Raw genomic sequence first — 24,876 nt, 5'->3', positions numbered from 1 at the left:
AGGGTGGAACCCCCGCTGAGCCACAGAGAAATAAAAGTTATACAATATGGAATATTTGTGAGTTGTAATGATGGAATGCACCCAGGATGCATAAAAGACGACAAAATTATGAATACGTCTGCACGTGGGTTGCTTAGGCCGGCAGAAAAATCGCCAAACAGACATCGAGTCGCAGTTCAATTTGGGCCAATTTGTGATTCAAGATGGAACCCTTAACAAATTATCTTTTTTCGTCGCGATTCCTTATACAGTACGCGGCGCCGATCATAAGTTGGCTGGCGGCGATTCGCAGCCGATAACATGCGCATGTGGACTGTGACATCAACCGCTTTGTTGTGGTTGTGAAGTACATAAATAAAGAAATGATTGAACAGTTCGACATACTCTGTACCGTGGAGTCACCTCGTCTTGCTTAGAATGATGGAAAAACGACAAGCTGACAAAGCATGAGTGCCTCATCCATGAAAGCAAAGCGGTTAGTTCGTGTTCAGCAAAGTTACACGCTCAATCATCAAGGTTAAGATTTCATGTTTATCTCCTTACACACACTTACACATCCATTTTCTATGGTGCTTGTCCTCATCAGGGTCGCGTATGAGCTGGAATCTATCCCAGCTAACTTTGGCGAGGGGTGGGGGTGTGGGGGGGGGTACTCCCCGGGCTGTTCGTCAGCCAATCACAAGCACTCGTATTTAGCTCACTGTAAAAGAGGTTGCTATATTAATCAAATAAAGCCACAGCGATGACAAATATGGGAACAATTATGGTGCAGCGAGCAAAATAAATCATTTCGATTTACTGCATGAATTACTTTCACATTCAGTCCATTCGGATCTGATAGTCTTTTTGTTTGCCACCAGTTTCTTTTTTCCCCTCCCTTCAGTACGGAAAACGCTGAAAGGGCTGATGTCATGATTTATTCACCGCGTTTTCCATCCTAATCCAAGCGTGGAAGCCGTTTTGCTTTGTTTTCGTTCTTTTGCTCTTTTAAGTCCAAATGTAAAAAGGTGTCTCGAAGAAACGCGGCGGGTGAGTGTGGCACAGAAAGCACAACGTGTGCTTTTCAAAGATTCCGTTTGACAATCAATTCAAAGGCGAAATTCGGGGTTCCTTGCAGGCTTCTTGCCAGCTGGACTGCATCCAAACGACCTCTTCGTTTTTTTGCTAGCAATAATCTGAGCGCCATACTCTTTCGCAGATATGCGCTCCATTGCCTCCACACACCTGTCTAATCCATTTTGGATTACTTTCGTCTTTCTCAGCCTATCTTCAGTTGTCCATCTTTCCCGTCTGTGAGCAGTAGCTTGCTTTCTGCTTTTGTGGGATTAAATGTCAGCCTCCCCCCCTCCTCTCCTCCCCAGTCGCCTCTGTTCCTTTCCTGCCTCTTTAATCCCCCCCCTACTCTCGCGAGCTGGTTTGCATCCCTTCCTTTCAATTAGTCAGACCTGGAGAGATGCACCGCCGTGCTGCCCGTGCTGCCCCTCCCCACCAAATATTTTGCATCTTCTCTCCTCCCTTTTCTGTGTCTTGACGCTTCTGTCACTTTTTCTCAATTAGCCGAGCTGACGGGCGACCCGGCACGCTCCTCCTCGCCCCCAATTGTTGCAGCGATGTCCTGAGGCATCTCCGGCGTTGTTAGCGGCACAAGTAAATAGAAACAATTTGAAGAGAATAGTTGAAACTCTTAATTCAAAGGCCCCAGTGGACCAAAATCTCAATGAAATATGCATGAGACAAACTGATTTTCACAATTGTATGACTGCTGAGAATGCTGAAAAAGTTACTTCAAGCACTAACAGTAGGGTGACTAAAACAATTTCTATTGTTTCCTGGTGTGTAAAATTATTTTGTAATATGAAGCGATTAGAGGTCGACCAGGATCCAAGAGCAGAATGTGTTCAACCGTCATGGTCCCACTGTACATGAACAAACGGCTTTTATAGTTCCAATGTATATTGACAGTCAACTTTTACAATCCCACCATATAATCAACAATCAGCTTTTATGTTCCACTGTTTCTTCAACTGTATGGAAGCCAAATGTTTTTAACATTGTTTATAAATGTACTTCCATTGACTGAAGCTGCGCATTCATTGCTATGGTTTGTCATTTAATGGGAGCTGTGGAGCACCTTAAGATCACTCGTACGGCCTGTATCTGAAAAAGTTCAAACTGGTCGAGGTACCACTGTCTATAAAGCTGGCTTGAAGCAGAATTTCTGAATGGAAACTACTAAAATGAAACCGTAGATAGTTACCATGTTTTCTTGTTGGCTGCCTTCGATGCAACAAGCAAAATTTGTGCTATTTTTTTAAGGCTGGACAATTATTGAGGCCTTCGTTTGTAAAAAACAAATGCAAAGTTAAAAGCCAGCAAGGACAAATACGTGCCCCTAATTTTCCTCCGCATTTGGCTGTCATTTCCCCGTGCCCTTCTTTGTCCTGGTCATTCAGTTTCTCTCAAGCCACCAAGCTGTGAGAAATACCTTTGGAACGTCTGGAGATCCCCTCCCTGGGCTCTGTTAGTTCTGCCTCCTGCTCTGCCCGTTGAAAACGAGGGCACGCTTAGCGAAATCCCCTCTGTGGCTCCTGACTTGTTTATTGTGGAGGGAGAGAAAGAAAGCGAAGCTGCTGTGCAGTCAGCAGACAGCGCTAACACCCTTCTTGCGTCGCCTGCAGCAAGAGCAGCAGCAGCAGCAGCATCTTCCCTTGTCCTGGTCAGATTAATGGCTGAATGAGCGACGCCGTGCCCGGCAGACCCCCCTCCCCACACGCTTGCCGCCCCAGTGGAGGGCATGCTGAAATTGAGCAGGCTGGCATTATCGGGCACAGCCAGACCACGCTGTGAAAAGGGATTACGCCATCAATCGTCACACTCACTCAATTCTCACACTCACTCTCCCAAAAAAAAAAAAAAAGAAAGAAAGAAAGAAAAAAACTGCAAAAAGCCCCTCTCCCAGCTTGGATAAAGACTCGCCAAACAGCTCTCTCTGTATTTCTCTCTTCAACAAAAGGATTCCCCCTCCTTCCTCTGTAGATGAACTGGCATAAATTTATATGCTTATTAATCATGACAACGAAGATGGAGAAAGAGACAAATGGGGATGGGGACGGGGGGAAAGAGTAAGAGTGTTGGAAAGAATAAACACGTGAAGGAAAGTGAGGCTACAGTGTGTAATTATCACCCTTGTGCCCTCTGTGGAAAGCATCCCCTCCTGTGTTATTGTAGGCCCGTTTGCCCTCTCTGCGCATTTCATTAATTAGGATGGGAGGGCACGGGGGCTGCTTGGAGACGAGGTCATTTAGCCCACGACGCCACTTCTCCCTTTTCAAATCCACCACGAGCACCTTCGCCATTGTTCCAAGAGCTAAAAGTGAGACATCTAACACTGCAGAAGGTGTGGGTGGGAGGTGGGGGGGTGTTGAAGAAAGCATGCCGCCGCACACACACACAAAGCCGAGTGAACTGCATCTGCGCTTTCCAGGATCAGGCCGCACACTTGCCAACACAAATACATCTGTCTTTCATTTAGCTTGTAACAACCATGTTTCCCCTCCCTGTTCACCCGAGTCTTCCTCATACTCCCGCTCCTTCCATCGTCCATATACCTGCGCGTTGCATTTTAAGATGAGGATGTTGCGATATCTTAACATTGTGATGACCTTAACCGTCAATCCATGTTTTCACTTTCCTCTTATCAACAAAGTTGTAGGGAATACAAGAACATATTTTTGACAGACTGTGGCAGGTCACCATCTATGAGCATTTTCCAGTCATCAAGTTCTTGGTAATTCCCAAACCTTAAACCATAGCTAACTGGACTTCCCCTTGATTGTTGAAGATCAGGTTGGTCACAAGAGACTTCTTTGTTCTGAAGTGTCTGGTGAATGGTTGTTTTTAATCACAACCAGTACTGGCCCAGTGGAAATTCCAAACTGAAGAACCCTTTTGGATTAAAAAAGGGAACAATCTTAAAGTGCAGTTACCTTTGATTGAACTTTAGTAGATTCAAGTCTCTCAAGGGCACAGCAATACAAGCATCACATTGATATTATACAGGATCCGAAAGATGATACAGGTCAGTATGGGGGCAAACAGAACGTGAATCAGATGGAGAAAGGTGTCATGGACATTCCTGGGAGAATGAAAGACAAATAGCCATATGTTGAAGAAATATCACAATCCTCAAGCGTGAGATTTTTGTGTATTGTCTGCAATCTAAATTCAAGCGGGAAAGGCAAACATGGTAGGCAAGAGCCACTCCTTATTTGCGTATGAACACCACCAGCTGCATGGGACCTGGAGGATTATGTAGAGTTTGTGCGGATAACTGCATTATGGCGCTCAGTGCCCTGTCTTATCTGCTATCTACACTCCTTGCCGTGCTATCTATTTCAGCCGCTGCAGGGTATCCTCGATTCTCAGGGAGTCTGGCACACACTTTTCTTCCTATGAGCCACTTGGATCACCATGCCAACGGCGGAGTTCTCTATGGCCAACACCGTTTCTATGACACTCAAAAAGGTGAGGCGCAGATGATTAGGATTTAATCACGCAGACGTAATAAGTAAACTGAATCTACAGTACATTGTACTGCATCTGACATGGGTATTTATAAAGGAATGCCCAGGGACATGTTCAGTGATACGAATCATGTAATTCTACGAAATCTCTTTCTTATTTGATTTGTCTTTGCCATCTTGCTCTCGGTCACAGAGAACTTCTACATTCGAGGTCTACCATCACAGCCACCTCTCATCTCAGCTAATCACAGTCTGCCACCGATGTCCAGGGCAGGCTCGGGACTCTCCCAGGGGCCTTGCAGCAGAGAAAGAGATCCAGGTGGCGGCGCGAGTCTGCTTAAGAGTCTTAAAGAGGGAACTGTGGAGAGGGGAGTGGGACCTGTCAAAGACAAGGAGAGGTCGAATAGCAAACAGGAGGCAAAGGAAAGACAGCAACAGCAACACCAACAGCAGCAGCAGCCACAGCAACACAGCCACCAGTCTGCCCTACCCACACACCACCATCACCACCATTCCCACGCCCATCAGCAGCACCCGCACTATCCCCAACATCCGCTGCCTCTGGAGGAGGTCAACAGCCGGGCCCTGGAGAGGCATAAGGCGTCACTCCCAATGGAATACAGCAAGGACCCACAAATTATGGGCAAGCCGTTGAGCGCTTGCTTGCACAATGGCAAGATGCAAAATGGAGAGACTGGAAATGTAGCTGGACCAAAGACGTCCATTTCCAGCTGTGGAGGGGAGGGCACACCCTTGGGAACTATGGGAGGTGGAGGGAACAGTCATGGCAGACATATGAGCTCGAGTGGGAATAGCCGCTGCACCAAAGAAGGGATAAGTGGGGAGATGCGGATTAGTGAACGACCTTCAGACTGCCTAGAAAGGGGCCAGGCACCACTCCACCACTCTTTGTCTTACCCTGTACCGCCTCCCTTACAATTGGGTTCGACTGGAGGGGTGCATTCCCATCCACACCCGCACACTCACCCACATACACATGCACACCCAGGAGGCTTCCACTGTCTTCAGCTTCACCCGAGTCACCCGCACCATCCACATCCTTCCCACCATGCTCACCACCACCCGGAATTTTTCTGTCCACCCCCTCCTGCCGCACTAGGTAACACTGCCTCACATGACAGGGGGCAAACAAATGCAGGGCGGGAACCTAAAGTCACAGGGCCTACCTTTGTGCCATCTGTGGCAGATGCAGGGGAGAAACATGGTGGGACATTCCAACTTGGGAATACCGATTGCCAGATTGTAGGCAGTGGAGGCGGAAATACCAAGGACAAAAACATGGACAAAAATGCAGGTGGTGGACACCACAGTAGTTGGCATAGAAAGCAACAGCAACAACAGCAGCAACAACAGCAACAGCACGCATACAGAAAGACAGAGAAGGCTCCAGACTGGATGCAGTCTCACCATCACCATCTCCAAGCCTCTCAGCTTCCTCCGCCTATTCAACAACAACCACAGCAACAACCTCCGCAACCCCAGAAGCAGCACCAGGTTGGACGTTCACGCAGTGTTGAGTGTGTTAACAGTGCTGTTGACATGGAAATGTTCAGATCCTCATTGCCCCAGGGACCCAAGACTGGACACCCTGTCCCGCATTCTGTCAACACTTCACCATACAGAGACTGTTCCCATCCAGGACCGCCACCAAATTCCTCTCCACTTGGAAACAAAAACATGAGTCAGCATAGCGCCTCTGGTGGCAGCTGCTCCTTACAGAGAGATGGCCAAAAAGTAGCCAGGATTCGCCACCAGCAGCATGGACGACCTGGCCCGGATGCTCCCACTTCGGGTGACCTCAACCAAGGGATGGTTCAGGAGATGAAACGAAAAATGGACATGTCGGCTTACGGTTACGGCGGCAACAGCGGGCAGCAGCACCACCAGCAGCCCACTGTGCCACAATGGTCCATGAGACCCACTCACCACATGCCACACAATGAGGAGGAACAGAGAAAGTCCTACATGGAGTTAGGAAGCAGTACTATGCAACATTCACAGCAACAGCAGCAGAGAATGAATCAGCCTCCTCAGCCAACCCCTGCACCTCCAGTCAGTCAGCAACAGCAGCAGCCACAGCAACAACCTGAGCCCCAAGGCTCAACTCGGGGAGAGAGCAGTGCCATGAAAAGCTTACTTAAGTATAGCAACCAGCAACAACCACAGCTCCTCTCTCAGAAGACCCCCTTTGGCGGTCTTGGAAGCCTGAAATCAGGGCCAGCTGGGGGAAGCTGTGCCCTTCAGATTAACAAACAGACTCTACCATCAAGGAAAGGCCCAGTCAATGACAATGAGCGTCCTGATTACAGTGGACGACATCGGGATATCGGGGAAGCTGGCCACGGAGAAGGCGAGGTGCGGCAACCGCCGGTTGGAATTGCAGTAGCTGTGGCAAGACAAAGGGAACCTTCGTGTCGTTCATCAGACGGTCATTCCAGCAGCAGACATGGCAGGGTGCATCCCACCGTGAAAGGTACTGTCAAATGTCAACTCCTTAATTATTAGAACTGCATTTTTAAAAAATTCAGTTCCACTTCACTCACTCGCCTGCATCTACGGTAGTCCGCTCCATTAGTACCTTTAAGTTGGAATAGGTTTCATGATTTTATGAGGTTTGTAAATGATTTTCTCCCATTGAGGTGGTGGACTAACAACTTGATTCAGACATTTGTCTTCCAAATAGCTCATATGGAATCTACATTTCAAGCTACAACCGTTTATACTGACATCATTTACGTAAGGCGCATGTACAGACAAAGCCAATCGTTTTAAATGAAAGAAAAGCAAGTGGAATAGCTGGAAAGAAAATATAAAATTTAATTCACATCTAAATTGCAGTCCAACGATAGCATCACGCTGGGCACAACTCCCCCTGCTGCTGAGTGGCTGGAATAGTCTTGAGTTGAAGTATAAGCGTGCCAAGTCTCCGGTGGGTTAAGTTTGTGTTTTGAGAAAAGGGGAGGCACCAGGGAATTTGTGCGTTCCTTGACACACGAGGCTGAACAGAGGTAGTTAATTCTAAGGTAATGTTTGTCTCACAGGACCAGCTCACACCATGTATCCCTCAGATCCAACTACTGAAGAGGAGAGGAAAATGATGAGTGGGGAACAGATAGGGCTAACATGTTTGGACAGAGATCGGGATGTATATATCAGGTAAACCACTTTAAGTCATTTATTTTACAGATTGTGGATTGCTCTATGATTTGCGATCCCCTATGTTTGCCTTTCTCTGATATCCCAAATGCAGAGATAATAAGGAAAGGGTGGAGTTTTCAAGGATTCATCCCTCCAACAGCTGTCACGGGGACCTCACTTCTCATCTTATGGTCCCAGGCGGGACTTCCCTCCAATCAGGCCAATTAGCAGACCCTGCTGCACATTCTGCTCACCACCATTGGATGCCAAGAACTGGAAGCCCATCCCTTTGGATGACAGGACACTCTTATGGTAAACTCCCAGCCTATTGTTGAGTTCATTTCAGGAACCGGGGATTGATTTGATACAGAATGACCATCCTCTATTTAAAGCAGGTATAGGTCATACAGCCCTGCACCAGAATCTTCCCCCTGGTTTCTCCACAGCCATGCCAGGCCCTCTCCAAACGGTCCTGCCTCTGCCTCAGGATCCCTCTGCCCAGTTGGTGGTCCTGCCCACGGATGCCCCTGCCCATCCTGCACCCCACCACCTCGGTATGTCCTCAAGAGGCCTACCAAGCTCATAGAAAAATAGACCTTTTCTTTCATCTCTTGCTGACTCAGCAACATACCACACACACACACACACGTGCATTTTGACCTTCATTCCATCTTGAAACAGTCTGCTTTGATTTTATATATATATATATATATATATATATATATATATATATATATATATATATATATATATATATATATATATATATATATATATATATATATATATATATATATATATATATATATATATATATATATATATATATATATATATATATATATATATATATATATATATATATATATATATATATATATATATATATATATATATATATATATATATATATATATATATATATATATATATATATATATATATATATATATATATATATATATATATATATATATATATATATATATATATATATATATATATATATATATATATATATATATATATATATATATATATATATATATATATATATATATATATATATATATATATATATATATATATATATATATATATATATATATATATATATATATATATATATATATATATATATATATATATATATATATATATATATATATATATATATATATATATATATATATATATATATATATATATATATATATATATATGGTGATGACATACAGTACTATTTTCCCTTCTGCAGCTGAGTACAGAGTGAATATGGTTTGCCTGGTTGGCAGGACACTGATTGTTGCTCTTGTCTGGTCATTCCCCTGCTCTCATTAGATGTGATGGAACAGCCAGGGCTTTGGCCCCCAGTGTATGGCGCCCGGGGCCCAGCCTCCCACATGCAGCATCCCACCGTGTACTCTCGATCCCAGTTTCTACGGCAACAGGAGCTGTACGCTCTCCAGCAGCATCAACAGCTCCAGCATCAGCACCAAAGCCACCAGTCGCCGCAAACGCATGCGCAGCCTCATCCACCGCAACCGCAGCAGCAGCAGCAACAGCACAAAGGTGTTCACGGCATGGATATGCAACATCACGCCCCCCACATTGCACAGGTGACTGGAAATTGAATTGACAAGAATTAATCTAACCCACTGAAAGCCCGAAACATCACGCCCCCCACATTGCACAGGTGACTGGAAATCGATGTGTTGAATTGACAAGAATTAATCTAACCCACCGAAAGCCCAATTGTCAGAAAATGTTTTACTTTATGTACAGCACTTTGTATGCAGCTATGGTCGTTTATCAAGTATTCTATAATGGTGAGTTTGAGTCTTTTATAATGCCTCGTCTTAACCCTAATAGATGCAGAAAAGGGCAGATGAATCCACTGTTGACCTGGAGGAACTCATTCCAAAACCAAGGACATCAAAACCATCCAAGCCCTACTCTTACAACCCCGCTCAAAGGAACACCTCGCCCCCTGGAGCCTGCACTGCTCACTTGTCCCCTTGTTGCCAGTCCCCTTCAATGCGCCCACATCCCAAAAGCACTCCCTCCACACCATGCCCTGTTCCCAGCCCAGCTGTTACAACCCCTCAATCTCCTACCATTAGTACAGCCACGTCCCAGATGCCCAAGGGGGCTGACCCCCAGGATAAGCGAGGGGAGGGCCAGCCCCTGCAAGATTACCCAGAATCTTTGGAGCCGGGTAAGCGTAAGCACAATCATTACAATGGAAATATTTTGAAGTGTCAAAAGGAGTTTCAACTTAATTCATTAGTGCATGCGGTATTTGAGGCAATACAGGCATTGTCTTTTTTAAGTTTGAATTTAAGTACTTGTGAGGCTTATTTTTTCATCACATTACAGCTGCGGTAAATCATATTAAGACAGATACTTTATATTACTTTCCGTTTATCGGTTGCCAAAGTGTGCTTCAGGAGAGTGCAAACCTCCGTCAAGGCCAAGTAATTGCAATTTGGATCACCTTCAGAAATGCCAACACGCATCCTCTTTTACAATTTTAACAAAAGTGGGAATGAATTCCGTAATGTGTTCAGATCCAGACTGAAATGTAAAAGGCTTTTGCTTGGTTCACGCAGTACTGCTCCTTAAGGTTTTGTGGATTATTTAGTTTTGGCATCATCCTGTAAACTGACAAACAAACTGATGAGATCATAACCTTCTTGTGGAAGTAACTGAAGTAATTGAAATCTCTTTCTCCCACAAGACTTGCCTCCTGGATACACATACTCTGCTGTTACGATAGGCTACAGAAACGGGCCTTCTCCCCAGGATATTCAGCTTGCAGAACCAGCCGAACTGGAAGCGATCCAATCTGAGCCCTGTGAGCATGCCCCCCAGCCTCTCTCAAGCCTCGGGGAAGGGATGGACTGCCAAGCGGTGATCAGGCCTCTCCCAGAGCCACTGGCACCAAAGGAAGTGGAGCAGGGTGATGAGGGGAGCGTCAACAAGGGAGTCCTGGACCAAAGGGAGGAGGTGGAGGCAGCAGCGGTTACAGTAGCTAACTATGCATCAAGGGAGAATGAGGTGGAGACGCAGGGGGCCGCCGAGGAAGAGGTGCTTGTCTGCCCCCCTGCTGACAGCCCAGTGTGCGAGGCTGCTTCCTGTCCATTGCCCCTGGGCATGGATGAACCTGAAAGGTCACAGACTGTCATCACCTTGGAGGATGATGATGATGAGCCCCTGGGTGAGGAAAGCCAGGTGGAGCATGCTATGTCAGAAGAGCAGAAGCCAGTCCTGGGCACCATCGTGGAGCTTAACCCTACACCTCCGGTAGCCCTTGAGGAGCAATGCGCATCCACGCAACTAAACGACAGCAAGCAGCAGCAGGGGAACAAGATGGCCGCTGACATCTCCTCAATGGAAATGGCATGTCTTTCCCCTGCTGCGGTGTCCGCCCACAGCCCAAGCCAGACAACTGCTGCTGAATCCCCAAAACCTCTTGTGCCCTGCTACTGGAGCCTTGAGCTGCTCATCGCTGCAGCTTTCTGCACAGACGTACCCCCGTTTCCCTTGCTCCCTTTCAGCGCTCCGTCAGTCACCCCATCTCAGACTAACCCATGCCAGGGAATGGAGCTTCTAAGTGAGGTGGCTGACCTGGAGCTACAACAGAAAAGGCACAGCAGTGGGGAAAGCCAAGGTAAGGAAAGCATTTTTCTTGTCACCATTAACACACTCCAACCAGTCGACTCCTCTTTTCCCAACGAGACCACCTCCCACTTCCCCCTCAGGGGTAGCCTCAGTTGCTCTCCGCTCCCTCCTAGATTCGTCTCTCTTCTCCTTCTCTAGAGCCTCTGGTGAAATCTCCCTAGGGAAGTCCTCTGCATGCCTGCTTGCTGTTCCTTTCTTTGGTGCGCTAAAAGGCAGTTTTATTTCCTAAAAGGCTGCTCTTACGATGCAAAAGCCTCTAGAGGGAGAGAGAAGAAAGTAGTAGGACAGGGTTGAACATTGTAAGACGGGGTGCTCACCTTTCTTTCCCACATTTTTCCTTGAGGAAAGATGTTATTTGAGTTACACGTGCCCTTGCGTAAGTTTCAGTCACAAAGCAGTGACATTACTTTTAATTTCCATTTATTTCCTGACATACAACCATCGCCCCTATTCCTGACCTGAACATCTTAAATCCTCACACAAAACGCATCACGTGAACTTACTCGTTTGTCCCCACAAGGCATCAAAGTAAATGAATGAAGACTGAACGGATTGCTATTGTATCATGCACACCGGATACAGTACACACGTTATACAGTAAAAGAAACTCAATGATTGTTCCACCACTTCGACAACACTACCTAATGTGTAATCACAAAAGCAGTCAATGTTTTCAGCACCCTGGAGCATTGCCTTGCTAAATTAGAACTCATTGTTTGAAAGTGCCTTTTAAAAGCTTCCTTGTTTTCTAATGTGCCATGTGTTTTTATATAATTCAAGCAAAGGATGTTTTGTGTTTACCACAGCATCATAATGCATTAAACAGCTCCCAAATGGGGCTTTTACAAAAAAACAAAACAAAAACAAAATAATTTTTTAAAAAAGGCTTCATCCACTGATTCTGGAGTCAGTGAAGCGAGCGCCGTTGACAGCTTTCAAAGTCACAGCAAGCCGATCGAAACACAACATGAGCGAAAACAATTTGACAGTCTTTAAAATTTTATACGAGCCGAAAGAGAATCAGCTCATGCTTCTTCTCTCCTTGCTTAAAGCTCGGTCCACACGGCCAGCCACGCATCCTGTGAATAATTTTCTCCTGCCCTCTTGTCACTATGACAAATATTTTATGTCACATCGCATTGCCCGGCATCTGTAGTCTCACTGCGGGATGTTATATTGCTGTGTGAAAGCGCAAAGCTGCGGCAATAGGCTGCCTTTGCTGGGTGTGATGTAAAACACAAATGGTGGAAGCGCTGGATTCTGTGTAAAAGGCAGATAAATGCCAGTTCTTCTGATATTGTAATTTTGCAGGATCTCTAAATGGTTTCTGAGGTTTCTGTCTCAATGCGGAGCCTCAACCTTATCTTTTTCTTCCCTAGCGGAGGAGTTGCTGATGTTTGACCTCCATAGCCTCGCAACTCTGGCGACAGCCCGATCACTGGAGATGAGTTCACAAGCGGACAACACTACATGTTCAGGCCGACAATTCCCAGCCCGCAGGACCTTCAACTTGCGGAGGAAATGCAGCTGGACACCACGCAATGAACCGGTAACAATGCATTTTTTTATTTGGCCCCCAAAGCTCTTATTTGGGGTTTCATTCGCAAAAATAGACATGAATGTGAAAAGAGACAATGGACACTTTCCAGGTGTGCCAAGCTAAAGGCAGCGTGGAAACGATGGACGGTCCTGAGCTTGAGATGCGTGTCAAGTTGGCCGAGCTTCAACGACACTACAAAGAAAAGCAAAGGGAGCTGGCTAAACTACAAAGGAAACACGATCACCAGTGAGTCTGAGCCGCCTTTCTGAACATTTATACACATTTTTTTAAATACAGACATCATCATTCTTTCGATGTGCATTCAAACAGAAAAGAGGAAACGCCACGTAGCCCAGCACGAAGAGGACCGGGACGACCCAGGAAGAAGAAACCCATCCTTGCAACAAGCTCAGTCTCGTCTGAGGGCCAAAGAAAAGTCAAGTATGTACATGTCTGACCATCTCTCTGACTGCATACATTTCACTGGCATTAAACATGGATAAGGGAGAAGTCAAACGAACCATTCAAGAAAATACACTTAGTTCCTAACGGTGGTGTTAATTATTTAACAGCATACCTGCGTTAGCTGTGCTTATGGCTATTTGCAGAATACTTATGTTCGGACATACTTGCAAATTCTAATCATTAGGTTTCAACCTGCGTGGCATTATTGGAGTGTTTGTAATGCTCGGTTGGGTTCGGGTTAAGGTTGGGGTGGAAGGGCTGATAGAGTACAATGAATTCCCTGGTATTCTTGAACTGCACGAGGAATGTGGCACCTCACTGTCATACGGGCCCAAAGGGTCAACGTGGGTCCTGGAGGATAACATGACGGTCATGTCGTGTTGGTGCTCAGCTCTCAAAGTTTTAATACGCAAATGGGCAGGGCAATTTGAGTTCAATTTCAACACCTCCAACATAAAAAAATATTCAATATGAGGAAAGGGTCTCTACTTTGACTCAATGTGTGACTATTTCATTTTTGGTAACGTGAGACCTAAGTAGTGTAGTTCCCGTTACGGCAAAAATATTGGGGAAAAAAAATATTGTCAGGCTTCAGTTACTTGTTTCAGGCTTCTTCTTGTGGTTTCTGGGCAACAGCAACGCCCTGAGCTGCTCTTCTGCAATGTCACCTCCACTCTTCTTTCAAACGTGTGCCCCCTGCCCCCTCACCAGGCCAGTGCGGACATGAGGGGAAGGGGAACGCTGATGCTGGGTGACAGTGACGCCAAAGTGAAAGGGTAACAGGGCCAAGGCCCTGCAGCAGGGTGCAGTGGAGGGAGGGTGGCCACAACTGAACATGCCATGGGGTTGTCGGGTGTTTTGCAAGCTGTAGCGCAGCGTAGTTGCTCACTGTTGTGTTCTTGGATGAGTCATAGCCTGATTTGATGTTTGGCTACCATAACTGAGGGCAATGGGGTAAATCAAGTACAGGGATCGAGGCCGAAGCTCGAACTGGTGTCCTTTGTGAGTATTGTTGTAATGCTTTTCAGATCAGCTGATCAATTAATCACAGTGGGAAAAGTCAACGTTTAAGTCGTTCATCGCGTCAGGTTTAGCGGCAGAGGGTAGTCTGCAGTGGGATCATTCTTTCAGACAAATTACGCTGTACTGTCAGTCTATTGCCAGTCCCCACTACACAACAACCACATTCATTGTATTCCGTTATGGATTGCGAAGGCCACATTCCGATTATGAGATACAGTACTAGGGCTGCTTACTCACCCATATATTTTATATATAACTGCACGTCTCAAAGTGGCCGTTTTTAAAACATTTGCTATTAATGCTCCCATCTGGTCACTGCGAATGAAGGATGTGAGTCATTCTCAACCCCAAATATCCACTAAAACACAACGATACAAATGATTATTCTTGTGTGGCGTGATGGAAACAGTTATGGACTACACAGTGCATTGTGTGATATTTACAATTAGCCATTGCCATTTAGGATTGAGTGCCACTCAATCCACATTTTGTAGTGGTCCTGTGATTCACTGGCAACCGGTCCAGGGTGTAGTCTGCCTTTAGACTCCAGCCCACAGAATAAGCGGTGCAGAAATTAGATGGATGGATTTCATCAAAGATTTTAGTGGCAACTGAATTGTATAGTGCATATATATAAATTATAGTTGTTTTTTTTTTCTTTTGGCATCCAAGCTTTTTCTACTGTGTAAATGTTAGGGATGTCACAGGCTGTGCACACAATAGGAGAGCGGAGGTTAATCTATTGTTTGAGCATGGCCGGGAACTTTTCAGTGCGGTCTATGGACAGGCTTACGGGAGGGCCAGTCAAGGGCATTTGAAGTGGTTGATCGGTAATGCTGCTTCGTGCTGGTGAAAGTGTCCAGGACAAATATGAAAATGCAATTTAAGATCTATCTTTTTTTTTTTTTTTTTCTCACTGAAGACAATAGTGCTATGTATAAATGTGATTACTTCCAATCACTTGCCCAAACCGTCAATGCTAGTTTACGTGCTGCATATTCTGTTTTGTGCCAATCTCCCATCAAACAACCTTAGCGTGCTTGTCAGATGCCCACTTTTTCCAACAGTACTGCACAGATGCGGGGCTATCCTACTTTTATGTTACTCTATGCTTCGTACAGAGAGAGAAGCGTTATTAAATCCCACAGGGTGGTGACTTAATTGTTTTTCCATATGATGTCCTCACTCCCATCTTATTTTTTTTTTTTCAAACCACTGGCATCCTTCTCAAATGAAATCATCTCCCCTTGTTTTGACTGACAGGCTGATGGTGGCAGGACATTCACTGACGCCTGAGGAACTAGGAGGGGGAGGAGACAGCCAGAGAAGAAAGAAGAGGCTGTCCAGTCGAGTCTTTGAACAACTTGGACACAGTACACAGGTCAGGCCATTGTCCACCATGCTTTAATCCTTTTCCTTTCTCAAAATTAAAGAGGCCACACTAAATTATTTGCATATTACTTTGTTGAGCTCTGTTTCTAATTAAAGCCAAAACCTTAGGACTTTATGTTAATGCATTTTACACCTGGGCACTTAATATTCCTTTTCACCTTTTATACAGTCTCTGATGTTTTTGCTGTAGCTTTACCAAGGTCTCATTACCCTCTTCTGCTCTAGCAGATAAAAGCGCAAGGTGGCAAAAAAAGTGGTCCTCAAAGTGTATTGGGCTCTAAGCTGGTCGCCGACATGGCACAGCTCAAACAGAAGAGCCAGGGTAAAAAGACCCTCTCAGGGATGCGCTACAGGGACAAAGAGGTTTCACCGTGCCACTCAAAGCATGGACACAGAAGCCAGGGCAACAGACGAGAGTCTGGGGGACACAGCGACACAGGTACATCCTTTCATCCACACCTAATTGTAAGGCCGAGGGAACCTCGATCTCAGAAGGGTTGTCCAACTTTCTCAGCAGCAAGTGTGGACAGTGGTCCCCAGGAGAGCTGGCCTGGGGAGGTACACCGTGGATCGAAGAAAGAGACACACGATCCCACTCATCACAGCAAGACCGCAGCGAGGGTTCACCGTGGACAAAGACGCGAGTCATTGGGAGAAAGTTCAAATCCAGAGAGTGACTCCTCAGAACAAGGTAAGATGAGAATATGCAGCCATCATTCAAAACTATAGTTGCTGTTTAGATTTGCTTGCAGATGCACCACACGCACGTCTATTTTTTTAACGTGACCTGTCTGACAACTATGGAATGAAATGAACAACTGATATCCTGCAATGTGAAACATTCAAGCAAACACAGCTAATATCTACCTCTTGATCAGAGGTGACAGGCAACTAACAGCCACCAATTTCGGCCAGGTGGGTGGGGGAGGTTGAACTCTAAAGTACCACTGTAAACCCAAAGACCTCGAGGAATGCTAATGCATTGTATACGCTTGGAAGACATGCAGTGCCATTACTCTAGTGAGCCTCAAAATCTGTAAATCACTCTGAAGGCGACCAGATGTGGGTGAAAAGGTGAGGAACACCTTGTGTTGAAGACAAGGCGCGCACGGACATTTTGACACCTGAGTGATCCGCCTTGTCGGCTGATCTGTGGTACGTGTGCAGATGTGGACACTTGCCTGTGAGAGGCTTTGACAGCTCTGGAGACTGGGAGACTGGCTGGCTCAAGGGGGAGCTACGTGACAAACATGCACACATAAAGTCACACCCACTCACCGTCGTATTACGGCTCTGTTGCATGTGGGTTCACAGCGGGAAATACCATCAAGGCAAAGCACTTAATACATCATTTCAACGAATAGTTCCAACATTTAGTTGAATGCTAATGAAGTGTTTGTGAAAAAACTGGAGAGACCTTCCAGATAATCAGACTTTCTCACCCAAGAATTCACACTCTGCATTTTTGTTTTCAATATCAGGAGAGGAGGAGGAGGAAGGCAGTCAAGATAGCGATGAAGGTCAAGACCTACGAGCACCACCACCCAGAGATGTGACTTCGAGCTCCTCTGTGACAGGTCCAAGTCCTTCGTCCATTGTAAAACTAGAGGCCAATCAGAAAGCCAGGAACAAAAAACAGAGGCAGGAGCTTTATGGTAAGGCCGACGGCGGATTTATAAGAAATCTTCACGAGAAGCATCTGTTTTGTGTTTCTAGTCATGGCTTGTTAACAGTGTCTGTTTCTGTAATTGAACTGCACAGGCTCTCACAGTCTCTCTGGTGCAGAAGGAGAGGTCAAAGTACGAAAGAAGAACCCCAGTAGACTTAGCCCGGCCAGTGCGGTCAAAATTCGTCAGGAGGACCACAAAACAGAGGGGGTGACCAGACCGTGCACACCGAGGTCCAAGGAGCCTCGGTGGGGAAGCCACAACAAAAGGGGCAACCGTTTTCGACGTAGCATGGGGCTGCCTACCTTTCCAACAACGAGCGAGAGGTTAAAGAGGGCCACACGCAAGAGTACCGTCTTGAGAGGAACAATTAACAAGGTTAGCACAAGCTAATTATTCACAGATGCACATGATAATAATGTAGATTCATTACATTTCCGCGCATAAGGACTTTAAACCATAAAGATGCCCTTGAAAAAAATGCAAGCCAAACCAAAATACCATGTTTGTTGAACAAATGTATTGGAAGACTGCATTGACGATAAATATTAATGATGTTGAGCCCAGATGGTGTCTGGAACTAATGCTAATCTAGTTAGCAATGAGGTTAAGAGTTCGGCTGCATGGATTTGTTAATGTTTTCACAAATGCCATGATAGGTTCTCATTCTTAGATCAGGTGATTTTTTTTTTAAAGAGGTAACGTAGGGCAAGTTTGGGGAGGTGGTCGATATTATAGGCAATAATTTGTGTTGTACTGAAGAGAGACATATATTTTCAGTATCTTTGTCTTATTGCCTGAACAGCAATGCACACCGTATTTTAAAAGAATGATGATGATTATACCACAAGAAATTTTTCGTTCAAAAGAGTTCATAAAAATTGTTTGTCTCACAGTTTGATGAAAAAAAAACTTTCATCTAGGCAGGAATTTTGAAACAGAAAAAAACTGCTTCCATTTGTAACAAAGATGTGTTCAGAATTTGCAGCGCAGTCTTAATTTTTCACCTTCATCTTGTCCCATTAGCAGAGAAATAGCTGGGTCCAGGTGTCAAAGAGTGAGGACAGCAGCAGGGGCAGAAGAGCCAAAGAGCAACAGGTACCAATGACAGAAGAAGAATTTGAACGGTCACATTTTTTTTTTTTAAACGTTCAATGATTTCAGATATCTTTTACTCAATGATCCACAGGCAAAGGGTCGAGCGGTTAGTCGGCTGCTGGAAAGCTTTGCGGCTGATGAGGGATTTCAGATGGATGGTAGCAGCTTTTCGGAAGAGGAGGAGGATGACAACAGCGATTCATGCAACAAGAACCCTGAGGGTAAACTAAATTACATACCGTATCTCACAACTGTTTTTCATGGATGCTCAAATATTTATTGGGATGATTGTGTTATCATTGGCAGTTCCGAATTGCGTCTTGGCTAAAGAACTCTTAACGGACGGACTGAAGATACTGGTCTCAAAGGAAGACGAGCTTCTTTATGCTGCCAGGATCCACACCATGGATTTCCCGGATATGTAAGGAATTACACAAGCAGTGGGTTTTTGCCTGTTTGAGTTGAACATTGAGTTATAAAGGCTAAGCATATCAAGAAAAGCAGCAATGGCAAGTCAACTGGTTAAAAATAATCCATATATGTTGTTTCTTTCCAGATTCAGTGTTACGATTGATGGGGAGAGGGGAAACCGTGCAAAGATCTATTCATTGGAGCAACTGCTTCGGGAAGCTGTGAGTTCATATACAACATTCATTGCTTCACCTTCAGCCTGTAAATAATTGTGTTCCTTGGTTTACTTGCTTTGTCCTTCGCCAAATGAATATGGAGAGGGGTGAGGAACAATAGGCCCATAGACTGGACGTTCTTCTCGTCCCAGTGGCCATGATAACTTAACTATAAGATCCTTGGTTGGATCTTAAGAGAGATCATCCACAATTTTCACCGAGCTCCTTCTCGCACACACGCTCACACCCACATCCACGCCTCATCTTCCAAAAGGGTCTCTCGTCATGGCAACAGTAAATGAAAGCAACCTGAAAGAGCCCCCAGTGAGAGGCGGATGTTAGGGCTGCCTGCATTGTTGGAAGGAGGATCTGGCAACCAGCAATCACAAGCTCTCTATTCAGGCCTTCTTTGGTATTACTCAGCAAGTCAGGGTTTACTACATCCAGGCTTCCGTTCCTTTCAGCGCTGACTGGCACATTGGCATGACATGCAGTCAGCAGTGCTTAGAATTGCAGCACGATGGATGCGCATGAACTTGGTTGCAGTTCACGCAAACTGCTTCAACACGTGTGTTTGATCTTTTGCGTAGCTTGTTATAAACCCTAATAGCATTTTGGTCTGGATGTCAGGTTCTCGATGTACGCCCAGAGTCAGAGGCCATGCTAAATGATGGAACCAGGGTGTGCGCTTATTGGAGTGAACGCTCACGCTGCTTGTACCCAGGCTATGTTCGCAGAGGTAAGACATCAACCCCCATTTGTATCCTGTGGATCTCAATTCTTCACTCTCTGGTGAATTGCACGTTTGTCTCTCGCAGGGATTTCAACCGAAGAGGCAAAGCCAGGAGTAATGGTAGAGTTTGATGACGGAGACCGAGGGAAGATATCAGTGCCAAACATCCGCCTTCTGCCACCGGGATATCAAATACATTGTGGGTGTTTCCTTGCGATGCTCCTGTACATGATGTTTATCTGTAAAGAAATACGAAAAATTTAATTAAATATATCATTTCTAAGGTGAGGAGACACCTCCTGCTGTGTATGTACCTAGTGGAAGTCAGGCCAAGAAAAGCCCCAGTTTCAATTATGTATCCAGTGACAGACTCAACACTGTTAGTATGGTCAAAAGCAAACAACCGCTAACCCTCCAAAAAAGAAGACCGGGTAAGATTTTCTTTTTTTCATCCTGTTTCTAAAACACAATATTAGTCCAAATCTTCAAGGAAACTTAGATAATGCCAACAGAAAATTGCATAGCAGATACCTACAACCCGGTCAGTGTACACATTATACAGTAATACTTCAATTTTGTTTTTTTTTTTCATCCTAGGGAGACCAAAGGGATCTGGGAAAAAGCAAAAGCAACAACAGCTGGCTGAAAATGCCAGTAAAAATGCTTCTCTTTTTGTGGAATGGCCTTCATTGACCGGCTGCAGGAAGAGGACATCCCATAATCTATTTCAGTTTAATGGGACACCGAGAAAGGCCTTGAGATTGAGGGAGGATGATTCATTTGCCTCGACTCAGATCCAACCGCTTGTCTCCACCCAATCCAAAGGGCTTTTCAGCAGTAGCTCCTTTGAGGTGGACTCCTTCAGTAGCATAGCAAATGGCTACTCCTCCTTCTGTACCAAGCCCACAGGATCACGTCCAGATTTATCTGTCGGTCCGAAAAGTGGGGTTTATGGGCAGAAACGCAGACAAGATGAGTTGGTACTTTCTAAGGGAAAGAAGTCTGAACAAGAGTTTCTGGTCAAGTTAGATCACGAAGGAGTAACTTCCCCAAAGACCAAGAACAGCAAGGCTCTGTTGCTGCGAGGTGGCTCTTCCGGTGTGAGTGCAATGCCCAAGACGGAGGGTTACTCACATCCGGTCCTCCTTGTTAAAGACAACAAAAAGGGTGACAACTCTAGGGTCGAACTCCTCCTGAAAGGAACGACACCGCAAAGAAAGCCGTCCCCATCATTGCATCTTGGTGAATATGGAGACGTGGGCTTCAGTTCGCACAGAGAGTGTCATAGCTCCTACTCTGATATGGATGATGAAGAGGAAGAAGAACAGGAGAGGAAAAGGGCTGCACTTGCGTTAGCTTCACAAGGTCTGAGGACAGCCGGGCATTTCCTCTCTCATCTCTCAGTTTCATCCTCTTCTTCTGGTTCATCCAGCTCCTCTTCATCAGGCTCAATATCGAGCTCCAGCCTGTGTTCCTCGGACAATGACTCTTCCTACAGCTCAGAGGATGAGGAAAGTTCGACATTAATGCTACAGAACTGCTTGTCTCCTCACCGGGGACTCCTGCAACCCAGTGAACCCTCCACTTCCTCAAGGCAACATTCATTCGTGGCTAAAGCGTTGGCTGTTTCCAATACCAAAGGATCGCCTGATGAACACGTCTCCAACAGTAAATCTCTTAAGAGGAAAGACTGCAACGGTTCTATTTCTAAGTCATCGAGAGAATTTGTGAAGAAACCGAGAACGCTACCAGATGACATGTCATGTATTCCAAGGCCCAAGATGTCTGCATTCCTTGTGGGCCGCCAGATGTGGAGGTGGTCTGGCAGCCCTACACAGGTGAGAATATGATCATTTCCAGTCGCAGTCATTTTAGGGGGATGTGAAAAAAGTACATAGTCATTGTAAAGAAAGATTGTTGAAATACCTGCATTTCCACAGAGGCGAGGCCTAAAAGGTAAGGCCAAGAAGCTTTTCTACAAAGCCATCGTGAGAGGGAAAGAAGCAGTGAAAGTGGGAGACTGTGCCGTGTTCCTCTCAGCAGGACGTCCTAACCTACCATACATTGGTAAAATCGAGAACTTCTGGGAGTCTTGGACATCAAGCATGGTGGTCAAGGTTAAGTGGTTCTACCACCCTGAAGAGACCAAGCAAGGAAAGCGACAGCGAGACGGCACGGTAAGCAGACGATTCCAGCATACTGAACATTCAAATAAGGTATTTTCCCTGAATGTCTTGGTTTTCATGTAACCGATCTTGAACCCTTTCCCCATCCAGCATGCCCTCTACCAGTCATGTCATGAGGACGAAAACGATGTCCAGACAATCTCTCATAAGTGCCAGGTAGTGAGTCAGGAAGAATATGAGAGTCTGACACGCAATCCGAAGCCGAACAGTACCTCGCCAGACCTGTATTACCTGGCTGGGACATATGACCCCACCACTGGGCAGCTGGTCACTGCTGAAGGGGTTTCAATCTTGTGCTGAACACCTCTGTGAGGAAACTACTGAAGAATTCCTCGGCCGGAAATATCAAAGTCCAGTACTTTACATAGAAGACGCCCCCAGGTTGTAAAGTGACGTGTTGCTTGGTTTACGGCTGTCTGGGACTACACACTGGAGACCATTGATGTCTAAACCTACGTGGAAGAGGAGGAGACTTTGAAAACTTGGACCATTTGAGTGGAATGGCTGAACTCTGGGTCTTTTTGTGCATCACAGCCATTAATAACTGGTGTTCCATTGGTCTAATGGTTCCATAGGCCCAGCTTCTATCATGAGTCACCAAAACAGAGCTGGGCAAAGTACCACAAAGACCATACTGGTCTCGAAGGACCAATTAGATTAAGAACGAACAAGTGAAAGCGAGACTTAGGACTCTCCCAAAGCCTCGTCATTCCAGGGAAATTAAAAATGTGTGAAGTTGATGTCTGTAAATATTTTGAAACTGATCCAAACCAAGCCATACACTTCAGTACCTCTCACCTGTCTTCATTGTTCAGGTGTACAGATTGTACAGATGGAATATTGTATTGTTGCCCGTTGTCGATATGTACATAAAAACTATTTTATACAGGATTATATTGTATATATGAGATTATCTTTCCATGTTTGCAATTGATTTATTTTTATATGTGTATAGATTGTTGTTGGGTTTTTTTTCCTCCTTTCTTTCCTTTTGCTTTGAGAACTCATGATTGAAGATGTTATTGTTGCACTGCGTATGCCCTGCTGAGACCGAAACAGACAGAGCACAAAGATTGAAGGATTTGGTGTACAACAGGGCAAGACTCGCTCTCGGAGAGATTTGCAGTCGTCCTGTTTAAAAAAAAAAAAAAAAAAAAGGTCAAGTGGCTTTTTTTGTAAATGTTCTGTTTTTTTAACTGTTCTTAATTTTTCTTAACCTATCATTTTTTTATTTATGTTACCCTCAACTGGTTTTTCAGGCAGATCCCAGCGGACTGCAATCATACGTAATAATTTAAGATATGAATGACATTTGTGTCATCACTAATCATGTCCACGCAAATGAATTTAGAACAAGACTGGGTCTTCTAACAATGTAATTTAATGTGCTACATCCTAAAAACATACCAAAGTGGCTTTAGTATCTTTATTTGAATTTATCATGTGTAAAGCACCTGTATTGAATTTGAATCAGAAATCACTGATATCTTCTACAATACTCCTCCACTGTGTGTATTGGCTCTGCATCGTGACAATGGCTTCTTGCACATGTACCCGCGGTTTTATCTCGTGAAAAAGAAAAAAAAACTCTTGCACATGTACCCGCGGTTTTATCTCGTGAAAATAAAAAAATAAAAAAAACAAACAAACAAAAAGAAAACATCAAAAAGCCAAACAGGGAGCATGAGCATGAACGTCCAGGTACTGACAAAATATGAGACTGAGCATTCAAAAATGTTATTTCAGTTTGAATATCATGTCTATTTTGTACAGTACATGCACATACTCGATACTAACTGTGAAGGACAATCAGATTCACAAAGCAATGGACTAAGTTCATTCAATCTGAAAATTACGTTTATTTAATTTGTGCCAAGTACCTTTGGTCTACATTAGTCTTGTTTTATATGCAATCCTGACTCTTGTATTCCCAAAGGTGGATTTTTGTTCGCCAACACTATTTATTTTCATGTCAACGTTGCTGTTTGTTGAACGCAAAGAGCGCTTTATGAGAATGTGACACTGTTTTTCCAAGTCGGTGTGATGTCGCATTTTGCATTTCTTAAATAAAAGTGGTCTTCTAGAGGCCAAACAGTGAAACGAAATAAAAACACTGGATTGTTCTCGTCCACAAACATCTGTGAATGACGTCTATTATTTTGGTTGTGCTCTCGTCGACTTATCTTACCCACCGCGCGTACAACTACAACACTGAACAGTTTGAGGTTGCTCGGATTCACTTGGAGAACACTGATCAGACGCAAAGACCTTCGCCTGCCAAATTTTATTTGTCGTGCTATGTCTTTCTGTGTAAGTGTCTGGGGCCGAGCTAAGTTTGCCCGAGCGGTGGAGTTCCACGGTAAATAGACAGATCTGTCACAGCATCAGATAGAGCCTTCTGGCTTTAACTGCCAAGCTCTGTAAATATGATGCCGACTGATTCAGAGATACAGTTGATGCGCATTCTCGTCATTCAGGGCTAGAGCGTACACATGCCAAGATTCAAAAAGAATGCGAGGCTATGGCAAAAGGTAGCGATCCTTTGTATGCATTTTTAAGGACATGATCGCAAATATATATATTTTACATTTTCATCAGAATGTCAAAAAAATGCATTTAGTCAAAAAAAATGTGTAGTTTTAAACACAGGGCAGTGGACACGGGTGAAGCATAAGATACGGGATAAAAATGTCTATTTATCTTTTTGATACAGAGGGAGGAACCACAGAGTCATGTTAAGAGTTGGGTGCTGAATTGTTGATTTCTAAACGTTTCACATT

At 44.8% G+C, this 24,876-nt stretch overlaps 1 protein-coding gene across 3 annotated transcripts in view; it reads left to right on the top strand.

Annotated features, from left to right (window-relative positions):
• Window positions 1-23,684, top strand: part of bahcc1a (BAH domain and coiled-coil containing 1a) — a 67,729-nt gene extending 44,045 nt beyond the window's left edge. Inside the window, exons 4-29 of one of the 3 annotated variants that reach the window (XM_019875833.1) lie at window positions 4,399-4,524; window positions 4,717-7,017; window positions 7,586-7,700; window positions 7,795-7,994; window positions 8,075-8,236; window positions 9,024-9,301; window positions 9,555-9,900; window positions 10,423-11,355; window positions 12,746-12,915; window positions 13,016-13,152; window positions 13,237-13,347; window positions 15,658-15,775; window positions 16,012-16,225; window positions 16,301-16,477; window positions 17,268-17,441; window positions 17,548-17,831; window positions 18,480-18,551; window positions 18,643-18,772; window positions 18,858-18,972; window positions 19,108-19,183; window positions 19,808-19,915; window positions 19,992-20,109; window positions 20,195-20,341; window positions 20,508-21,748; window positions 21,851-22,087; window positions 22,187-23,684. In XM_019875833.1, coding sequence (XP_019731392.1) covers window positions 4,399-4,524; window positions 4,717-7,017; window positions 7,586-7,700; window positions 7,795-7,994; window positions 8,075-8,236; window positions 9,024-9,301; window positions 9,555-9,900; window positions 10,423-11,355; window positions 12,746-12,915; window positions 13,016-13,152; window positions 13,237-13,347; window positions 15,658-15,775; window positions 16,012-16,225; window positions 16,301-16,477; window positions 17,268-17,441; window positions 17,548-17,831; window positions 18,480-18,551; window positions 18,643-18,772; window positions 18,858-18,972; window positions 19,108-19,183; window positions 19,808-19,915; window positions 19,992-20,109; window positions 20,195-20,341; window positions 20,508-21,748; window positions 21,851-22,087; window positions 22,187-22,396 — 8,300 coding nt within the window. In that variant the 3' untranslated portion in view covers window positions 22,397-23,684. Of the gene's footprint in view, window positions 1-4,398; window positions 4,525-4,716; window positions 7,018-7,585; window positions 7,701-7,794; window positions 7,995-8,074; window positions 8,237-9,023; window positions 9,302-9,554; window positions 9,901-10,422; window positions 11,356-12,745; window positions 12,916-13,015; window positions 13,153-13,236; window positions 13,348-15,657; window positions 15,776-16,011; window positions 16,226-16,300; window positions 16,478-17,267; window positions 17,442-17,547; window positions 17,832-18,479; window positions 18,552-18,642; window positions 18,773-18,857; window positions 18,973-19,107; window positions 19,184-19,807; window positions 19,917-19,991; window positions 20,110-20,194; window positions 20,342-20,507; window positions 21,749-21,850; window positions 22,088-22,186 lie in introns of all 3 variants that reach the window. The other 2 variants (XM_019875834.1, XM_019875835.1) reach the window with 2 other exon arrangements.
• Window positions 23,685-24,876: the final 1,192 nt, after the last annotated feature.

The sequence above is a fragment of the Hippocampus comes genome, unplaced genomic scaffold (assembly GCF_001891065.2).
Source record: "Hippocampus comes isolate QL1 unplaced genomic scaffold, H_comes_QL1_v1.1 scaffold93, whole genome shotgun sequence".
In the NCBI taxonomy this organism is placed as follows: Eukaryota; Metazoa; Chordata; class Actinopteri; order Syngnathiformes; family Syngnathidae; genus Hippocampus; species Hippocampus comes.
This window is presented reverse-complemented; position numbering and strand designations above follow the sequence as displayed.